The sequence below is a fragment of the Falco naumanni genome, chromosome 9 (assembly GCF_017639655.2).
Source record: "Falco naumanni isolate bFalNau1 chromosome 9, bFalNau1.pat, whole genome shotgun sequence".
Lineage (NCBI taxonomy): Eukaryota > Metazoa > Chordata > Aves > Falconiformes > Falconidae > Falco > Falco naumanni.
This window is the reverse complement of record NC_054062.1, coordinates 43704906-43722532: the sequence shown is the minus strand read 5'-3', so window position 1 is coordinate 43722532 and position 17627 is coordinate 43704906. Positions and strand designations below refer to the sequence as shown.

At 42.6% G+C, this 17627-nt stretch overlaps 1 protein-coding gene across 10 annotated transcripts in view; it reads left to right on the top strand.

Moving 5' to 3' along the window:
- Positions 1 to 17627, top strand: part of ZMIZ1 (zinc finger MIZ-type containing 1) — a 359666-nt gene that overhangs the window by 323013 nt on the left and 19026 nt on the right. For 7 of the 10 annotated variants that reach the window (XM_040605424.1, XM_040605428.1, XM_040605422.1 and 4 more), the window contains 10 exons: positions 1154 to 1371; positions 2789 to 2987; positions 3975 to 4265; positions 6430 to 6612; positions 8831 to 9005; positions 10273 to 10459; positions 13815 to 14025; positions 15242 to 15347; positions 15880 to 16040; positions 16328 to 16395. In XM_040605424.1, coding sequence (XP_040461358.1) covers positions 1154 to 1371; positions 2789 to 2987; positions 3975 to 4265; positions 6430 to 6612; positions 8831 to 9005; positions 10273 to 10459; positions 13815 to 14025; positions 15242 to 15347; positions 15880 to 16040; positions 16328 to 16395 — 1799 coding nt within the window. The remainder of the gene's footprint in view (positions 1 to 1153; positions 1372 to 2788; positions 2988 to 3974; positions 4266 to 6429; positions 6613 to 8830; positions 9006 to 10272; positions 10460 to 13814; positions 14026 to 15241; positions 15348 to 15879; positions 16041 to 16327; positions 16396 to 17627) is intronic. The other 3 variants (XM_040605427.1, XM_040605425.1, XM_040605426.1) reach the window with 3 other exon arrangements.

Here is a 17627-nt window from a genome sequence, read left to right as displayed (position 1 = left end):
TCAAAAAACAGAGAGGAAACAGTTACAGGCTCTGCAACATCATTTATTATTGTTGATTTCTTTTTAACACCTTAAAGGAAAAGATACCCCACCTGGGAGAGGAACACCTGAGTAAACACATCGATCTATACATTGGCTAGAAAATGGAAACACAGTTACTTGTGGAAATCTTTCACGCTAACAAAGGCAAAAGGGCTGGGTGGGAAGACTCAGAGTTTTATTCTGTCAGGAGAACTTGAACTCTTCATGGTACTTCAGGGGAATGTGCAATGAAAGAAAAAAGTACTTCAGTAAAAAGAAGAAAATGCTTCTTCAGAATCACTGCAAAGGAAGGGTGAAACTCTGGAACCTGAAGCTTGGCCGTAGCTCTTCAGAGCAGATGGAAATGAGTGACAGGGTTTTCTGAAGGCTTCATGCTCCCCGCGGGAAAGGAATGAGCCAGGCTCACCAGTTCCCTCTCACAGATTCCCAGAGCTGATGACTTGGTCGTCTGTAGGGATCATGACCACTGAGTTTCTTCCCAAGTAGGAGACAGATTTCCATGCAAGCGATCCATGAACATCTCAATGGAAATCATAGCAATTTTGGTTCAATGGAAAAAAAATATGCTTTAAACAAGCAAACAGAGTCCTTTTAAAAACAGAACAGAGGACTCTCTTTTTCTAAGAAGCAATAAAAACAACTGACAGACTTCTATACGCTTGCGAGAGAGTTAGATTCAAGAACACGGTTAAGCCACTGAAATTTATTTCACAGTTTTTGCATCTGTAGTAGCCTTTGCAGTGTACCAGTGGGACCACATATTTGCAAATTCATTTTTTTAAAAATTTTTTCAAAGTCCTACATGAAAAAAAAAGGAAAAGCTTGTACTTTCTCTTAATTGGATGAATTAGTCACCTACAGAGTATGATTCCACTAGGTCTTTATCATAACTTTTTTCGTAAGTGTGTTAGTTTGGGTTCCATCTAGTTAAAAATCTCCTGTGAAGGATAATTAGAGATCAGGAACTCTTGGAGACATCAACAAGGTGTATGCTCATTAGAGCTCACAGTACAGGGTGGTGATATTTTAATTTATTGATTGCAGCAAATCAGCTTAATTTGCTTGAGGTAGTTCAAGGTGCAACCCCTTACTCTCATGTTTCTCCTCACAGGTGCTGGGAAATCCAATGGCAAATGCCAACAACCCTATGAACCCAGCAGGAAATCCCATGGCTTCTGGGATGACTACCAGCAACCCTGGAATCAATTCCCCTCAGTTTGCTGGGCAGCAGCAACAATTCTCCGCCAAGGCAGGCTCCACTCAGCCCTACATACAGCAGGGCATGTATGGGCGACCCAATTATCCTGGAAGCGGAGGTTTTGGTGGCAGGTAAGACTTCTTGTGTGAGGTGGAGAATGGATGTATATAGTTGATGAAGCTTGTTTTAGTGACCTGGCAGAAGTGTCACGGGCTTATTTTAATTACGTAAGGTCTCCGTAGCTGGCCTGTGCTGGTTAACTGAAGTGTGTACTGCTTTTACAGCTTCTGAAATCAGCTACCCAAACTGCAATGAAATTCATCGCAGTAAATGGAAATGGCTTAGGTCAATCAATTAGCTCTAATAAACCCCCAAAATAAAGCTTTAATTAAGAGAGATTGTTAAACAGACCACAGGCTTAGGAATGATTAACATTTAATAAGGCCAGGATGTGAAAGGTATTGATGGTATAATTTCTACGTGCATATGGAGGAATAAACTTGAGTATTTAGGCAAAGTAGCTTCCTATGCAGTGGGATATTTCTGCCCAAAGACTTACTCCACAGCAGGAATTTGAAAAGAGTTGGGGGTGGAGATGTTTGTTGTAGCGAGATGGGCAAGCTGTGTATTTATTTTGGGGAAGTAAATGGCACATTAGTGAAATAAGCCAAAACTAACAGCCTGGGTTTTGTTACGTTTTGCCTTTCTGTGTCTGTGCTTGGTAAACAAAGGTGGTAAGTGCACTTAACTGAAACCGCTATTGAAGGGTCCCTCTGCAAAGCCTGCTGAAAAGGTTGTTAGCATAGCCAGTCTAGTGTGAATGTAAGCCTGGGACTCGGGGAACTTATCTCTTCTTTCATCTCTGATCTGCTGGGTGACCTTGAGCGAGTCAGAAAGTTTCTTCAGCTTTGTATTAACATCTTTAAAACGGGCACAGTATACTGGCCCATATTCTAAGGATAGTTCTTGTCTTGGAGTGGGAAAGGCATGGTTTAGCTTAATTTGTCTTAAGATCAACAGGAGAGCTGGGTAGGAACTGCAAAAATACCTTGTGTGGGATCCAGCAGAGCTGATTGCGTTGGGTCTCTCCTGGCCTTTCTGCAAAGGTTCAGGGAGGAATGCTTTTACATCGGGAACGCTTTGCATAACTCGCCACTGAGGCAGCTGGCCGCGCTGTAGTGGAGGAGGCTCTCTGTTCGTGCTGCTGTGCAGTCTGCCCCTACGCTATGGGGAAATGGAGCATGCATTAACTTTCAGGATTTCAGTTCGGCTTTGCAGTACACTACAGAGCTGCAAAGCAGCTCGCTGCCCCCAGAAGAACTGCTGGGGGTACCTGGCAGTCCCGGTGGCAGTCCTGTGACAGTTGCAGCTGAGCAACACTTGTAGCTCATGTACACACCCAGTTCCCTGTCCTGCTGGCTTTCATTAGGCATTAATGCGTGGTTTTGGAACAGCTCCAGATGAGGATCACACCAATGTTCCAACCAAAATCCACCAGGCACATTTTAATTCTCTCTTTCTTTCTTTCTTTCTTTCCTTCCCTTTCAGTTATCCCGGAGGCCCAAATACCCCTGCAGGAATGGGGATCCCCCCACACACGAGGCCGCCAGCTGATTTTACCCAGCCAGCTGCAGCTGCCGCTGCTGCTGCAGTTGCAGCTGCAGCTGCTACAGCTACAGCTACAGCTACAGCCACTGTAGCAGCCCTTCAGGAAACACAGAATAAGGACATGAACCAGTATGGACCGGTAAGAGAGCAACCCTTACGTCTTTGTACCTGCCTGATGTGGACTGTTACAGGGAATTGGGCTGTCCTTCTTACTCCCTTGTTTGTTAGGGTGCCTACTCTATTTTTCTTTTGTGCATGAGATGAGCATGGTTATAAATGCTTATGAGAAACTGCTGGAATGTATGTATGGAGGTATGAGTCGGTCTCCTGTGTTTTTCCCAATAAATCTTGCCTAACTGTGTTTTGTAGTTTGGAGATAGCCCCTTAAGAAAACCTGCAAGATTACCCAAAGTTACAGCTGCATCTGACATGATATATTACTGCTGCCTTTGCCAGCTCTGTGAACCTCTAAATTTGAGTACCTGGTGAAATGTTCCAGAATCTTGGAATAGGTTTTGTACCGCTTGGGTAATTGTTTATTTTGCCAACTACAGTTGGTTGGTTGGGTTTTTTCCTTCAAACAAGGAAACAACAGTAGGAAAGAGATTTGCCTTTTAATAACGTTCTCTATGAGAACAGCTATATGAGACGTGCATTTCTGGTGATCCGTAGCCTCCAGCATGTCATGAGATAATTTTTTTCCTAAAATAAACAAGGGTTTGATCAATTCAGGTTTTTTCCTCCTTAGCTGTTTTACGTCTCTGAGTTTTAAAGTATATGGGCCCATATGCCATGTAACGTAAAGAAGCACAGCGGTTTAGTAGTGTTGTGCTGTACTTACACAGCCAACTTCCTAACTTGTTACCTTACAGTAGTAGATTAGCCAATGTAAATGATTTAATTGCTTACCTTAGACTTAATGTCTTTCTCTCTTATGTGTTCTACAATTCCAGTTGACTTTTATTATAAGTAACATCACCCCATCAAATGTTGGAGACCATTGAAAGGAAAATGCGACATAAATCCTCCCCGTCTTCCCTGCCTCAAAAGCATGTTCAGCTCCCTCCTCCCATTTTAAATGCATGTCGCATTTTATTCTTTTTTTTTTTTTCTTCTTCCGTTGAAGGTTTGTTCCTCTTTCCAGATGGGTCCAACTCAGGCTTACAACAACCAGTTTATGAACCAGCCTGGTCCTCGTGGCCCTGCTTCTATGCCTGGCAACATGAACCCAGCAAGCATGGGAGCAGGAATGACGCCTTCCAGCATGAGTGGGCCACCCATGGGCATGAACCAGCCTCGGCCTCCTGGAATGAGTCCCTTCAGTACCCATGGGCAGAGGATGCCTCAGCAAGCCTACCCAGGCCCACGCCCCCAGTCTTTGCCTATACAGGGCATAAAGAGACCATACCCAGGAGAGGTAATAAAATAAAGTATATTTTGCCTACTTGATTATTTTGACTGAAGGTTGCAACATGCTGGGTAATGCGTGGCGTGCATCCCTGTGACATATGTACATCTTTTTCCAGCCTTGATTGCAATGCTGCCGTGAAATTAGGAGTGGCAGCAGCTCTTCCTTGTGAGCTTCTAAAGTGTTCTGGTTGGCCCTTGCTATGTTAGTCAAGATGACAGTCGTCAAAACCAAGAAAGTCCCAAAACCAGCTGAGCCCTCACTGTCACTTTAAGATTCTCATGCTAGATGGTGAATTCATAGACCTTAAGTAGACTTCCTTCACAGGAGTGGATTTATTTAACGTGACAACTTAAAAGAGATGTTGAAGGTGAAATACTTCATTTGAGGCCAGTACATACGTGATCTGCATTTTCTTGGATGGTTTTATTGTTCTAAAGAAATACAGGGCATATATTGTATAAATACCAATAGTAATAACATTTATTTTGAAGACCAATTGCTTTCCAAACTTCTTGAGGCTTGGTTTTCATAGGCACTGAGATGAATATAAATCATGTTGAACTCCAGTCCCTCTGTGACAGCATTTATCTAATATAAGTTTATTTGCAGTGTGGTATTTCTGTCTGAGTTCCCATGCTGTTATATGAGGTCTGAGTGGCTTTGTAGACAAAATTACATTGCCATGGACTTGTATTATGACCTTGGGCAAAACACTTGGGTCAAAATCTTAAAGAAATTTAGACAACAAAAGATGTAGACAGATGAGCTTTTGGATTTTAAAAAGTACCAGTGCGTGTTACTATTCCAATTGGTGTGAATCGGGCAGCAGAAGCTTTTGAGAACTCCACCAGCTCTCTCTCAGCATCTGTATGTGCCTAACTGTCTTTACAAATCTAACTGCCGGTTACTAGCTTCAGAGAGAACTTCCTGGTGAAATTCTGTATTAAACTGAGACAACAGCAGCTATAACTCCAGGTGTAGAGCTTTGAATATTATGATATTGCCCTGACTATAATAATGGTAGTAAGAGTTTATAGGAAACACCCAGAAAAGAGTACCATGACATGCAGAAAATAAACATATATTGTTGAGCTACATTTCTTTCCTGATCTGCAAACTATTATTTTTTGAAGGAAAGATATTTTTTTAAAATTAAAAAAAAAATAATCAGTAATAAAATTAGTGAAACATTTTTTGTAGGAGTTGCTTCTCTGGGAAAGCTTTTCACACTGTAAATATAGCTACTTGCTCTACAATTCAGTTAAGAAAACACAGAATGTGGCTTGTTCAGATAATTTTTATCTTCGGATTTCATATTTTAAGGAAGACTGTAAATCCCTTTTGGCTGCTTCAGAAGTAGGTTTTTCATTGTATGTGAATCTGATCATGTTACCAAGAAGTCAGTACTGAATAGTGCCCTAAATGTTACAAGCTTGCTGGTCTGGCATTCTGCACATCCTGTAGATGCTATTTGCTTATTGGGTTTTGAAAGCTTCATTTTTGAAACTTCTTATTAATCACTTGATTTGTTTCAAATTGACATTTTATTATCTTTAAAGTTCCATTTTCATGACTTAGATTCCAAAACTGCAGCACAGCACTAGCTAGCACTAGCAAGGTTGTTTATGACTAGTAATAGCTTCTCTTTAATTGTAGGATGCTGCTACAAACCCTAGCACAAGGCCAGCAGAGCAGTTGTGACGAGCAGACAGCCATGAACAGCACAGCTTCTATGCTCTGCCCATTCCGAGATTAATTTTTGTTACATTATGTTTTCTCATTGTGCTCCCATTCTCCATTTGGAAAAGGAGCCCCATGGTGGGGGCTGGTAGCACCTGCAAAAACACAGAGTTTTTATGAACATTGCATCTGGTTGTAATTCTGGTTTCTTCGAGCACGGTGCCCTTTGACAGCACTGCAAGGCTGAGTCTGGGTGCGTTAAGGTACATGGTTATTTGTGGGACCTTGATGTTTTTGAGTGAGTATTGATTTCCAGCCACCAGGGCCTTGGTTTAGGCATGAGTGGCACTAAGTTGAGGAGTGCTCACCTGGAAGGGTTTTTTTTTGTGCTTGTTTTGATTCCATTGTTGAATGTATGCTAATAATCCATTCAAGAAAGCTGCTTGCGTACAACAGATCTTTGTCTTATTTCATCTCTGTCACAAAACAGCCGAATTATGGAAACCAGCAGTATGGACCAAATAGCCAGTTTCCAAACCAGCCTGGTCAGTACCCCACTCCCAACCCTCCAAGACCCCTTACGTCTCCCAACTATCCTGGACAAAGGATGCCAAGCCAGCAAAACACAGGGCAGTACCCTCCTCCAACGGTCAACATGGGGCAGTATTACAAGGTAAGAATTTTTAGATTAACTTGTTGCATTCTGGTAGGCATTTATGAATGAAATCACATTAATGACTTCATAGATACTGCTTTTACTTACTTGGAGGCAAGAGAAAAAAGCACAGTGTTTTTACTAATGTTTTGGATATCGCAGAGTCGAGTAAATAAGCCAAATCGCATTTTAACTTCAGAGCAGTTCATAAAGAAAATCGAACGTTACTGCAGCTCATTAGAGGCTTTTACAAGAAAATGGTGGTTTCGCTTTAAAAATAGCATGTGAAAAGAAGTACCTAATGGGATTCAGGTGTAATATTTTCACCGATTCATGGCACCCTGGAAGAATACAACTTTGGAAATTTGTAATAAACAAGTTCCACATTGCAGTGTCCCAGTTTCAGACCTGCAGTGGTCACTGTTGGATTAAGCCAGGCCAAACTTAAAAGCTGTTCCAGCTGTAGAACTCATCTTTGAGCTGAAGTTTGCCTGACTTTCTTAGATCTCTTCCCTTCCCCTTTTCTCCTTTCCCCTCTGTGCTGCTTGTTTTGGGCCAGAATTAGAATTGTTAAAATGTTGCCTAAAAGCTGTTCTGTGGATACATCTTGAGCACTTGGTGTTCTCCAATGGAGTTTGTACTGAGGGCCTGCTGAGGTTTGCCAGGTTTGAAGTACCCACAAAAGCGATCTTTTACACGCAGGTACTCCAGTGAGTATACAAACGGAGAGGGCTGTTGATGGGCTGACCTGCTCTTAAAGCATTAGCTGTTAAAGCCTCTGGACTACATTCTGATTTTGAATATAGGCTGGAAGAATCTTAAGTTGCACACTGGTGTTGAATTGGAATTGTTCCGGTGTGATTTGAATGGAAAACACCATTGAAATAAAAGGGAAAACAAAACTCTTTGCTGTAGAGCATCTGTTCTGTGTGCAACCAAGCTGTCCACTGTGGTACCCAAAGGAACGCCTGTTGCATTGGGCAGCTTTTGCAGTACACTGCCAGGAAGGACATGAGGAGGAGACAGGTCCTCAGCTACTGTAATTCCAGTGCAGTCACTTTATGCTGAAATAACAGAAGAAGATCTCTGTGAAGTTTTTAAATGACAGATATTTTTAATATGTTTTACATTTGTTTATTTTAGATGGGGTTTAAGTTTTTTGTTTACAGGATAGTTCTAACAAAGGGAGGTTATCCTGGCTAGGGGAGAAATTCCAGCTTGCCACAGACAGGACTTGAACCTTTGGATTGTAGTGATTGTGCAGATAGTAACTGTATGTGTTAAAGAAAAAAGCAAAGGTGGTTGGAGATGTAAATACTTAAGATTTCAGAATGCAGCTCTGTTATGTACTTCACTGTGTCCTGGGCTAGCAGCACAGCGTTTAGACACAGAATCAGATTTGAAGTCCTGATGCTTTGGTTGCTTGTAAAGGCTTTCATCTTCTGACACTCTCATGTGTATGTGCTTGTGGTACAGGAGCTATTGGGAGAAGAGTGCCATGCAATTGCCGTTTTGTTTAATGTCAGCTTCCTTTGCATCATGGTTACTGGTTTATTCTGTCAACTGCAACCATCCCCTTAATTAGAAGAAAAAAAAACAATGATGTTTTTATACTACAGCTACTATTCATACTTAACTATCCTTTTTCTCTTAGCCTTTTTTACTTGGCAGCAAACTAAGAACAGACTCAAATTGTAGGTACACAGAATAAGACATCCCCTGACCCCCAGAGCTTTCACTCTGGGTAGACTAGTTGGACAGGAGTGGAAGACAGGGTAGATGGAAGTAAAAGAGACACAGACATTCTAATTGCACATCTTTGGATTTTGTTTTTCATGTAGGCTTTTGTGCACTGGGGCTGTTTTGGGAGGAAGCCAAAGAGATACAAAGGGCTGGGTGGGTTGGGGTGGTGTGGAAAAACTGAAGCGAATGGCTGGCTGGTTTTGGAAAGAGCGTTCAGAGGAATGTGATAAGCCTCTTGGCAGCCTTGCTTGAATGTGGTCATTGCCTGAATTAAGTTGGCTGACCTGCTGGTTTCAGTTCCGGCTTTGCTCTCCTAGTCTGCCTCTTCCCCGAAGGCCTCATGGGATGTCTCGTGGTTTCTTGTCCTTCTGGAGACAGAGGGGCCTCCCCTACCTTGTTTGTTGTCTTTGGTGTTTGATAACAGTGCAGTTCACCAGTCTTGCTATTCTTACGTTCAGGCTGCAATAACAATGTGATGTTATTTATTTTCTAGCCATCAAGGCCTGTACCTGTGGCAAATTACCCTCATTCACCTGTTCCAGGAAACCCCACGCCACCTATGACTCCAGGGAGCAATATTCCTCCATACCTGTCACCTAACCAGGATGTCAAACCACCATTCCCACCTGACATTAAACCAAATATCAATGCTTTACCACCACCTCCAAGTGAGTAGCAAACAGAATGCCCCACAGTTGTTTATTGTCCCTCTGTTCTCTGCCACGTACCTTTCAGAGCCTGGGAGCTACCTGTGATGGCTGCTCTGGGAGATTGTGAGGTTGTGACCAGTGGTGAGCACAGTGCAGGCTCACTAGAGGCAGTGGGCAGGAAAGAAAAGATTGGTATCCCCTCCTAAAACAGAGTATCAGAAAAGTTCTTCCAGGGTAAACTTGTAAGGATTTTACTTCTGAAGTAATCCTTCGACATGCTTCCTGAGGATAAAACACATGATTTTGGGTTGCGTTATGTGTGCTTGTTAGGCTTGTTTGTGGTATGAACTTCCATACCTGTGGTCTGTTTTGTTCAAGGGCAAAGCCATTCATTGAACATCACCGCAGAATAGCATAAAATGTGAATATTTATAGTGGTGTCTCTATTGTGATCCATACAGGCTTCTTAAGAATATTCAGTAGTATGCCAGAAATTGATATATGTCCCTTTCAAAATGGCTCAGCATCACAGCTACATTTGGCTGAGAACGGGGTAGGAATAACAAGATATCTCTGACTGTGTACTAGCACGAGATGTTTGAGATTTTGAAGTGACTGATGAGCAACCGGAGATATCGTTTACTAGGGAACTGGGAGAACCTATATGTTTTATGTAAAATAACTGCTGCTGCGTTAGCACTTTGCAACTGGTGTTTGGAGTTCAGGATAGCTGAAAAGTGGAGGAAGGTGGCCTGCAGTGTTGCTTGGGCAAGAACACAGCATATAAAGACATTTGGGCTTTATAGACCAGCTGTAAGGTACCACAAAGGCTCCTGTTACAGGGTCGGATAGTAACTGAATACCAGTGTCTTCGGTCATTGGGTAGTGTCAGCTGTTGAAACTGTTGGAACTAACTGGGTAATGTTGGTCCCAGTTCAAAGTGGGGAAAACAAGCAGTTTGCCATAATTAAAAGATTTGTTGTCAGACTTCTGCCAACAGAGTAAGCCTGGACACAGAACCTGTGCAGTAATAAAACCCAGGAATTCTTACCATGCCTGGTTTCTCTTTGTGGCCGGAATGCTAAGGTCCTGATGTTAAGTATGGGAGAACAGAAGACTTTGGTTTGCCATCTCTATCAGTTTGAGCCCTGTCACTTGTATCAGATGTAGTTACTTGTGATGTTGTTTTTTGTGTGTATGAACCTGCTAAGTTAGACCCAGTAGGAGATCACTGTGCCGTTTGTTACTGTTCTGTATAAATGTACACATTGTTATTGCACTGCAGATGCTAAAGGGAAAGTTCACGCTTTCTCTCCCTCTTCGATCCCAGCCAACCACAACGATGAGCTGCGTCTGACGTTTCCCGTGAGAGATGGTGTTGTACTGGAGCCCTTCCGGCTGGAACACAACCTGGCAGTCAGTAACCATGTCTTTCACTTACGACCAACTGTTCATCAGACGCTGATGTGGAGGTAAGCTCAGCCTTGCTGCGAGCAAGTCTCGCACCCGGTGATGGAGGAATGGCAGGCCCAATGAACTTCATTGAGGTGTGCCATGATTTTACCTTTAAAAATTGTGGCCTCGATAGGAAAAATGCCCTTTAAACTCACAGATACTCTCACCTGTCCAGAGACAACACATTCTAAAAATGCTTCCTGATCTGTGTTGCATGTCCTTGCTGATAGCACGGGGTATGCAGTGTCTGAAAAAAAACACTGCAACTGTTACATCCTTCTCTGGGTGGAACTGGTGTGGGACGTGCATGACCAACACTGGTACAAATTTCCATTTGGGAGACTCTGAAGTCCTAGGTGCTTTGTGGCATATGAAATGTTAGTTGCAGGAGTAACTACGCAGGGCTGTTACAGTTCATGCTTACATTAAATGGTGCAGAGTGTCTGGTAACGAAAAATAACACACTGATGAAGGACCTGATTTAGAGGTTTAGTAAATCATTTGGAAAGCCAAGGGCTTAGATCCTCCAGACTTTGGAAACTAACTTTCTGAATTCTCCCTCTCCGATGACTCCGCAAGTAAGGGCAGAGGTGAGAAATACTAGAGCATAGCTTTCTGCATATAAAGGCTTCTGGTTTTCACTTGCAGTGGGTACTGCTTTCCAGAACGTAAGAATAGTTTTCCCAGGTGGTACTTTGCTCCAATTCACATGGATCTGCATAAGTGATTCCAGGTTAGGTCCTGATTCCACTGTGCTCACGGAAGGATTTTAGATCAAATGACAGACAGACAGACAGAGCCTTCTTTCTTTTTTTTTTTTTTTAAATTTGTATATTTTCAAATACCATGGAGTAATTTTGTCTCCTTGTTCTGTTTTTCTCAGAAAGTATCTCAGTCTTTGTCCTGGCTGCTGATTATATTGTTTCAGCCTGTCTCTGTGCAACTGGTTAGTTACTCAAGATGGTGTATGGAGGTTGTTTCACAGGTGTAGCAGCTGAGATGGTAAAACGCAGCATCTTAAGCACATCTTCCATTACGCCTGCATCACAGTTTCTTCCCGAGCCTGGACCACATCCCCCTTGGCCTTAACGTCATTGATAACTTGTAGCTTCAGCTTTTTACCCTGTGAGGATCTTCTTCCCCTTAACTGGAATCCACCTAAGACTTCTGTTTTCATGGTGCGGGGGGCATGAGATGGGCAGAGAGATGGGCTCAGTTCCCCGCCCCAGGGACAGGCTCTGGCTTTAAAGCTGAGGCTTGATGTGGGATGCAGGAGCCCTGGCGGCCACGGTGCCCCCCTACCCTGAGGTAGCCTGGGGGCTGGGAGGGAGGGAGATTGCAGGCAGACCACATCCAATAATTAACACCTAACTTTGAGGTCAGTTATTGCTTACTTGCATTTCATTATCGTGGAGTACTCGCAGCAGAGGGAATTTTGGCAGTTATTTGCCGGTTCTTATTAATAAGTAATCACTACTGGGGATTGTGCTGGCTCATTCAGTAGATTTATAGTGCTGCACTGAGGCATGAGGCTGTTTCTTAATATCTGTTCATTCTTTCTTCCTCAGCTCACCAAACACATAGCCTTTATTTAAACTTATTTTAATGAAGACTCATAGGTAAACTGTGCTCAGGTCTGCTGTTTTGAAAAGCTCGTTAATAGTGGGGAGAATGGATGGTCCTGTAATGAAGTCATTTCACATTTAACTCAGGGCTGGATGGACTCCAGAAAAATGAATTAGACACATGTGTGGATGGATTTTGGTTTTATAGTGAATGGTGGAATCGAGCCAATTCTGAATATTTGTCTGCCAGTTAAAATATTCGGCAAAACCTCTCACGTGTACACACATAATGAATAGCAATGCAACTATTTTTCTCCCCGCTGGGAACTTTTCATGGTTATGAGAAGGAGAAAGGTTGAAGGCAGGGAAAATGTCTCCTTGAAGCTGGTTCAGTCTTAGCACTGCTCAGTTATTAACAGTGTCCCGCGGTGGAGGCACTGCGTGCTAAGAACAAGGGTCTCCTGAACTCTGTCACTGCTCTGTGACGTTCAGGAGTCCTCAGGAACACGCTCCACCTGCTTGGGGTTTATAGCAGAGGTACCAAGCCTTGCTTCCCTCCAGGTCTGGGTGACTGCGGTGTGTTCTCATGAGGTGAGAATCTCCAGTGGGTCTTGCAGACAAAGCTTTCAAAAAAATTGTTAATAGAATACTGAAAAAAAGCCTGGAAAGACTTCATATAGATGGATTATGTTAAAAGGTCAGGTAACGTCTATTCTATACCTTCCTTTTTTAAAAAAAACCCAAACATGTTTTTATCCATGCTAAACCTTGATATTTTGAAATCGAGAAAAGACAATGTTAAGTCAGAGTTGAAATCTCTGGTTTTGGATAAGGAAAATGGCAATTAATGTGATGATCTCCTGAATGAGCTGTTCCTTACAGATTTTACAAAGATATGTTCCTTCAGGCGAGGTGAAGGAATGAGCACCTAGATTTTCAGGCACGAAAGGTAAACATTCAGCCGTCTTTTGCTGCTCTGAACAGCAGAATCCTGACATTGCAGTTCAGTTCAATCATGTTCTTTTAAATTTCTCCTTCAAATTACTCATTCTTAACACAAGGTTAACATCCATGTATGAGACTGAAGTCGTAGTCTCTACCCACTTAATTTGTGATTAACTTAATCTCAGCCTCTTCTTTTTTTGGAGGTGTTATAAAACTAATTTTTGAGGAGCTAAATAGTGTGTGGAAGTTATTATTGGAGAGGCAGGAGGAATTCTTGCTCTGAAAGGAGGTCTAAATTGGGTAATTTAATCCACAGCTGTGTTAATTTAGCATCACAGAAACACAGGGGGTGAGATACAGGGTCATTGTATCTTAGTTGATTTACCTGTTCCAAGGTGGGATTAGCTGTACTTTTACTTTGCCTGACAAGCTTTTGTTCAAATGCTTTCTTAAATGCTCTGAAGTAGTGAAGAATCCAAAGTCTTCCAGCACAACCCACAGCAGCGAGTCACATTCTTGTTCTTAACTCTTAACACACAGGAAGGACCTACCTGAAGTTAACGTTCTACTTTCTGCAGGGTCATTCCATGGTCTAGTTCCGCAAAGTGGTTTGACATGTTCCCTTGGGAAAGTCATTTATAAGCGTAAAATATTAACAACTTTGTGGCATGCTTGCATCATTAATTCATCATAACTTGCTTCTGTTAAGGGCTTTTATGAAGAAAGTATGTTATATCCTTTACTGGCAGTAATTCTAGAAAAATAATCTGATTGATAAAGAAAAAGCGTCACTAGCATCAAAACAACCTCCCTCTGCAATGTGAAAGCAAAGTTAAAGGAAGATTTATTGCTTGTTGTACAGGTCTGACTTGGAATTACAGTTCAAGTGCTATCACCATGAAGACAGACAAATGAACACAAACTGGCCAGCTTCAGTCCAGGTCAGCGTTAATGCAACCCCGCTTACCATCGAGCGTGGCGACAACAAGACATCTCATAAACCTCTGCACCTAAAGCACGTCTGCCAGCCAGGGAGAAACACGATTCAAATTACAGTCACAGCATGTTGTTGTGTAAGTACACTGAGCTCACGGCTGCAGCTGCTGATGCTGAGTTTGCTATTTAGTACAGTTTGCAAATGTTGCCTTAGCTGAAAGAGCCTTACTCCATTTTTCTCCGTGCATTTTTCTGATAAGGTGCTTGCTTGGTGATGTTGACAGAGTCAGAATGCTAATACAGAAATTTTTGCTGCTAAATTATTGCAGAATGTAGTGGTGTCCTTCCGAGGCCTCTCAAAAGGCTTGATTTCTAAGGAGGAAGGGAGGTGGATCTCCTACCTGTTCAGCGGGTGCCTGTGTAACAAGGCGGCTGCAGTGTATTAATGTACAAGTAGGTTATTGTGATGCAGACTGTTGCCCAGTACTAATTTTACTTACTTAGGGTATTAAAGTATGTTTGGTTTGACAGGAGAATGTTAACACCATAGTCGGTGGTGGTGGTGGTGATTTTCCAAATAGCTTTTCAGATAAAAATTTGTATTCCGTGATGCAGTCTAGACCATGCAACTCTCCCCTTTCTCCTTTTCCATGGTTTAGTTACTCTTGTGGACAAGTACTGCAGGCACTGTGTTTTTAATGCAGACTGTTAGACACACAGAGTCTGAGCTTTTGACTGTTCTGTTGTCACTGACAATAAAACAAGCTGCTACCTCTCCCAAGGTCGCGGTGTGAGGCACTTTGACAAGAAGCCGTCCACCCATTTTGCTTTACCTCACACTGATGTTTCTCTGCATAATGTCATTTATCTGGTGACTAAGAGCCTGGGCAGCATCCTGTGAATCCACAACGAGCTCTGTATTGGGGAGGATTCAGCTGGTTCCAGACACATCAGTAGCAAATCGTTTTTGCAACTTCCAGCGTAGTCTGAGGGCAGGCAGGTAGGCTAGACTGTGTCAAAGAATCCAGGGTTTTAAAAATAAGCCCTGATGTCAGAGAAGAATATGTCAGGCCTATGTATTCTGACTATTAAGGAGGGAGAAAATGCAGAAAATCTTTGCCGCTTTAAAGCCCTTGTATACGTGATGCTCCTGGAGCACGCAGCACTGTGCTTCGCAGAGTGCAGAATATCCCTAAGGGAGCGCATGTGCGCAGCAGAGCGGAACCGGCCTTTGTATGTACGCGTCGGGCTCTGAGGGAAGCCTTGTGTCCGAGGGAAGCATGCAGCTCTGCTCAGCAGTGTATTTACCCTGCGTGGTTGGTTCTCTTGGTAACAAAATGTGTTTTCTTTCAGTCACACTTGTTCGTGTTGCAGTTAGTACACCGGCCATCAGTTCGCTCTGTACTTCAAGGTCTACTAAAGAAACGTCTCCTCCCAGCAGAACATTGTATCACTAAGAGTGAGTTTTCATTGTATGGGTGATGACTTTCCAGAATGCCTGTGTTCCCTTGTGATAAGCTGTTCCTGCACAAGATTTACTTGCTTATTGAAAACCTTAAGCTGTACTTGTCAGGAATTTCAAGAACGTCATGTGCATAGATTACATTCTCTGTATGCTCAAGTGTGAGGGCTATTTAGGTAGGGATAACAGAGTACCACGGACACAAGCTTAGTTGCCAGCGAAGACTCTCCCATTCCAGGAGAATCTCTCTGGCTTTTCCCCCCATATTTGTTTGTGACTTACCTAAAAGCCGTGTGCAGAAAGATCGTTCTTTATTTAGGGCTGCTTTAAGTGCTTGTATGGCACTTATTGGGTTGAGGGTATAGTTGATATGTGTGTGATGGTTTGGCCATTCACGAGAATGTTCTAAATTACACAGAATACACCTGTGTGGATAAATTGTCCATTAAATTGGCCCTTACAGGTTCAAGTGTTGGTCTCTCAGATTTCTGTGTTTTCTCACACATACGTATACCTTCTTCCTCAACAGTAAAGAGGAACTTCAGCAGTGTAGCAGCTTCCTCTGGCAACGCGACACTAAATGGGGAAGATGGAGTAGAGCAAACTGCTATTAAAGTGTCTCTGAAGTGTCCGATCACATTCCGGCGGATTCAGCTCCCAGCAAGGGGTCACGACTGCAAGCATGTACAAGTGAGTAGATGCCAGTGGCCGGGCAGTGTTCCCTCAGCTATGTGTTGTTACAGCACCTTCAGCTTGGTTATTGCATGAAAGCAGCTCATGAAATGGGCTTTCTTTTTGTCTCTTAATGTAGTTAAATATATGTATGTTTAATGTAGAGGAAAAAAGCAAGCTAATTTGGTTTAGTTTTCAGTGCTAGTAAGTTGTTGGTTTTTTTGTGGCAGTTTTACTTTTGTCCAGCTGATTCAGTCAATACAGCATTTTCCTTTGATTTCCTTTCTTTTTTTTTTTCTTTCTAGTGCTTTGATCTGGAATCTTACTTGCAACTGAACTGTGAAAGAGGAACTTGGAGGTGTCCAGTATGCAAGTAAGTGCAACCGTGGTACATGAAATGCAGTTGTGTGCAATTTGACCAAATTCAGATCATATTTAAGGTCATGGAGGGGAGAAAATGGAAGTGCTAGGAAATTCAGCGTAAAGTCCAGTGAGAATTCTTGCAGTGTTTCATAAATTGAGGGAACACTCTGGATTATTAGGAATTTAAAACCAGATAACAAAACTCATAATCTGCAAGATGTCACTTCCAGGCTGTCAGTGTGTGCAGTTCAAAAGAAGCTCAAATATTTACATGGATAAGGCAGATACCCACATAAATGAATGAACTTGGAGTCTGTCTTCCCCTAAATTATGAAGTGCAAGCGACAACCAGACAACAACATGTCATGGCAAAAGAATGGATAGTCTGTTCTAGAGTTATTTTTATATAATATCAATGTTGTAACACCCGAGTTACTGAACCTGAAATATGTAGATACCAAAGTGTTCAGCATCCAGCTGCATGTTAAGTAAGGATGCCAAATAACTGTCTCAGGTACTGCGCTTTGAGTCACATAGATATGCAGTTAATGGCAGTGTTCAAGGAGAGGGGTAATTTTGGAGACTGCAACATTTCCCAGTAATTAGGTAGGAAATGAAGTTGGATCCTCCAAGGTCAAAGTGAACATCGAGTGCAAATCAAAGTGAGAGCAGAAAGCAGGAAGGATTCTAGTCCAGAATAAGGCTGATTTTAAAAAAGGTGAAAAATTTCCAAGGAGCAGAAGTTTGGAGTGACTGCTTAAAGGAAAAGAGGGGTACTTTCAACCTTACGTTTTGGCCAGAGAGCTAGCATACTGCAGAAGAAATGGAACGAAAAGCTTTGAAGTGCTTACAGGCTGCCCATTCTTATGTTTAACTGGGCAGAAAGAATCACAGAACATCTGCAGGCTAGTTCAGTGTTTGTAACCTACTGTGCTGAGTCCACAGGGTTATGAGTTTGTTCCAGCCTCAGCTGAGGAGCCAGGGCTCTTTAGCTCGAGCAGCTGTAGCTGTAGCAGCTTGTACTTTATCTCTGCAAGTCTCCAGTTCAATCCCTCTGCGCCAGCCAACGTTCAGTATAAACAGCAGCAGAGAGGGTCCGTTCTCTCTGCTTCTGTGGACACTGCAGGCTTGAGATGAGCTTGTTTCGAAGACTGTCCACAATTGATACTTATCCAAAAGTGCAGGTGCTTTCTCTGAACTACCTGAATCTCTTCTGTCTTCTAACTTCAGTTAAAAATGCCA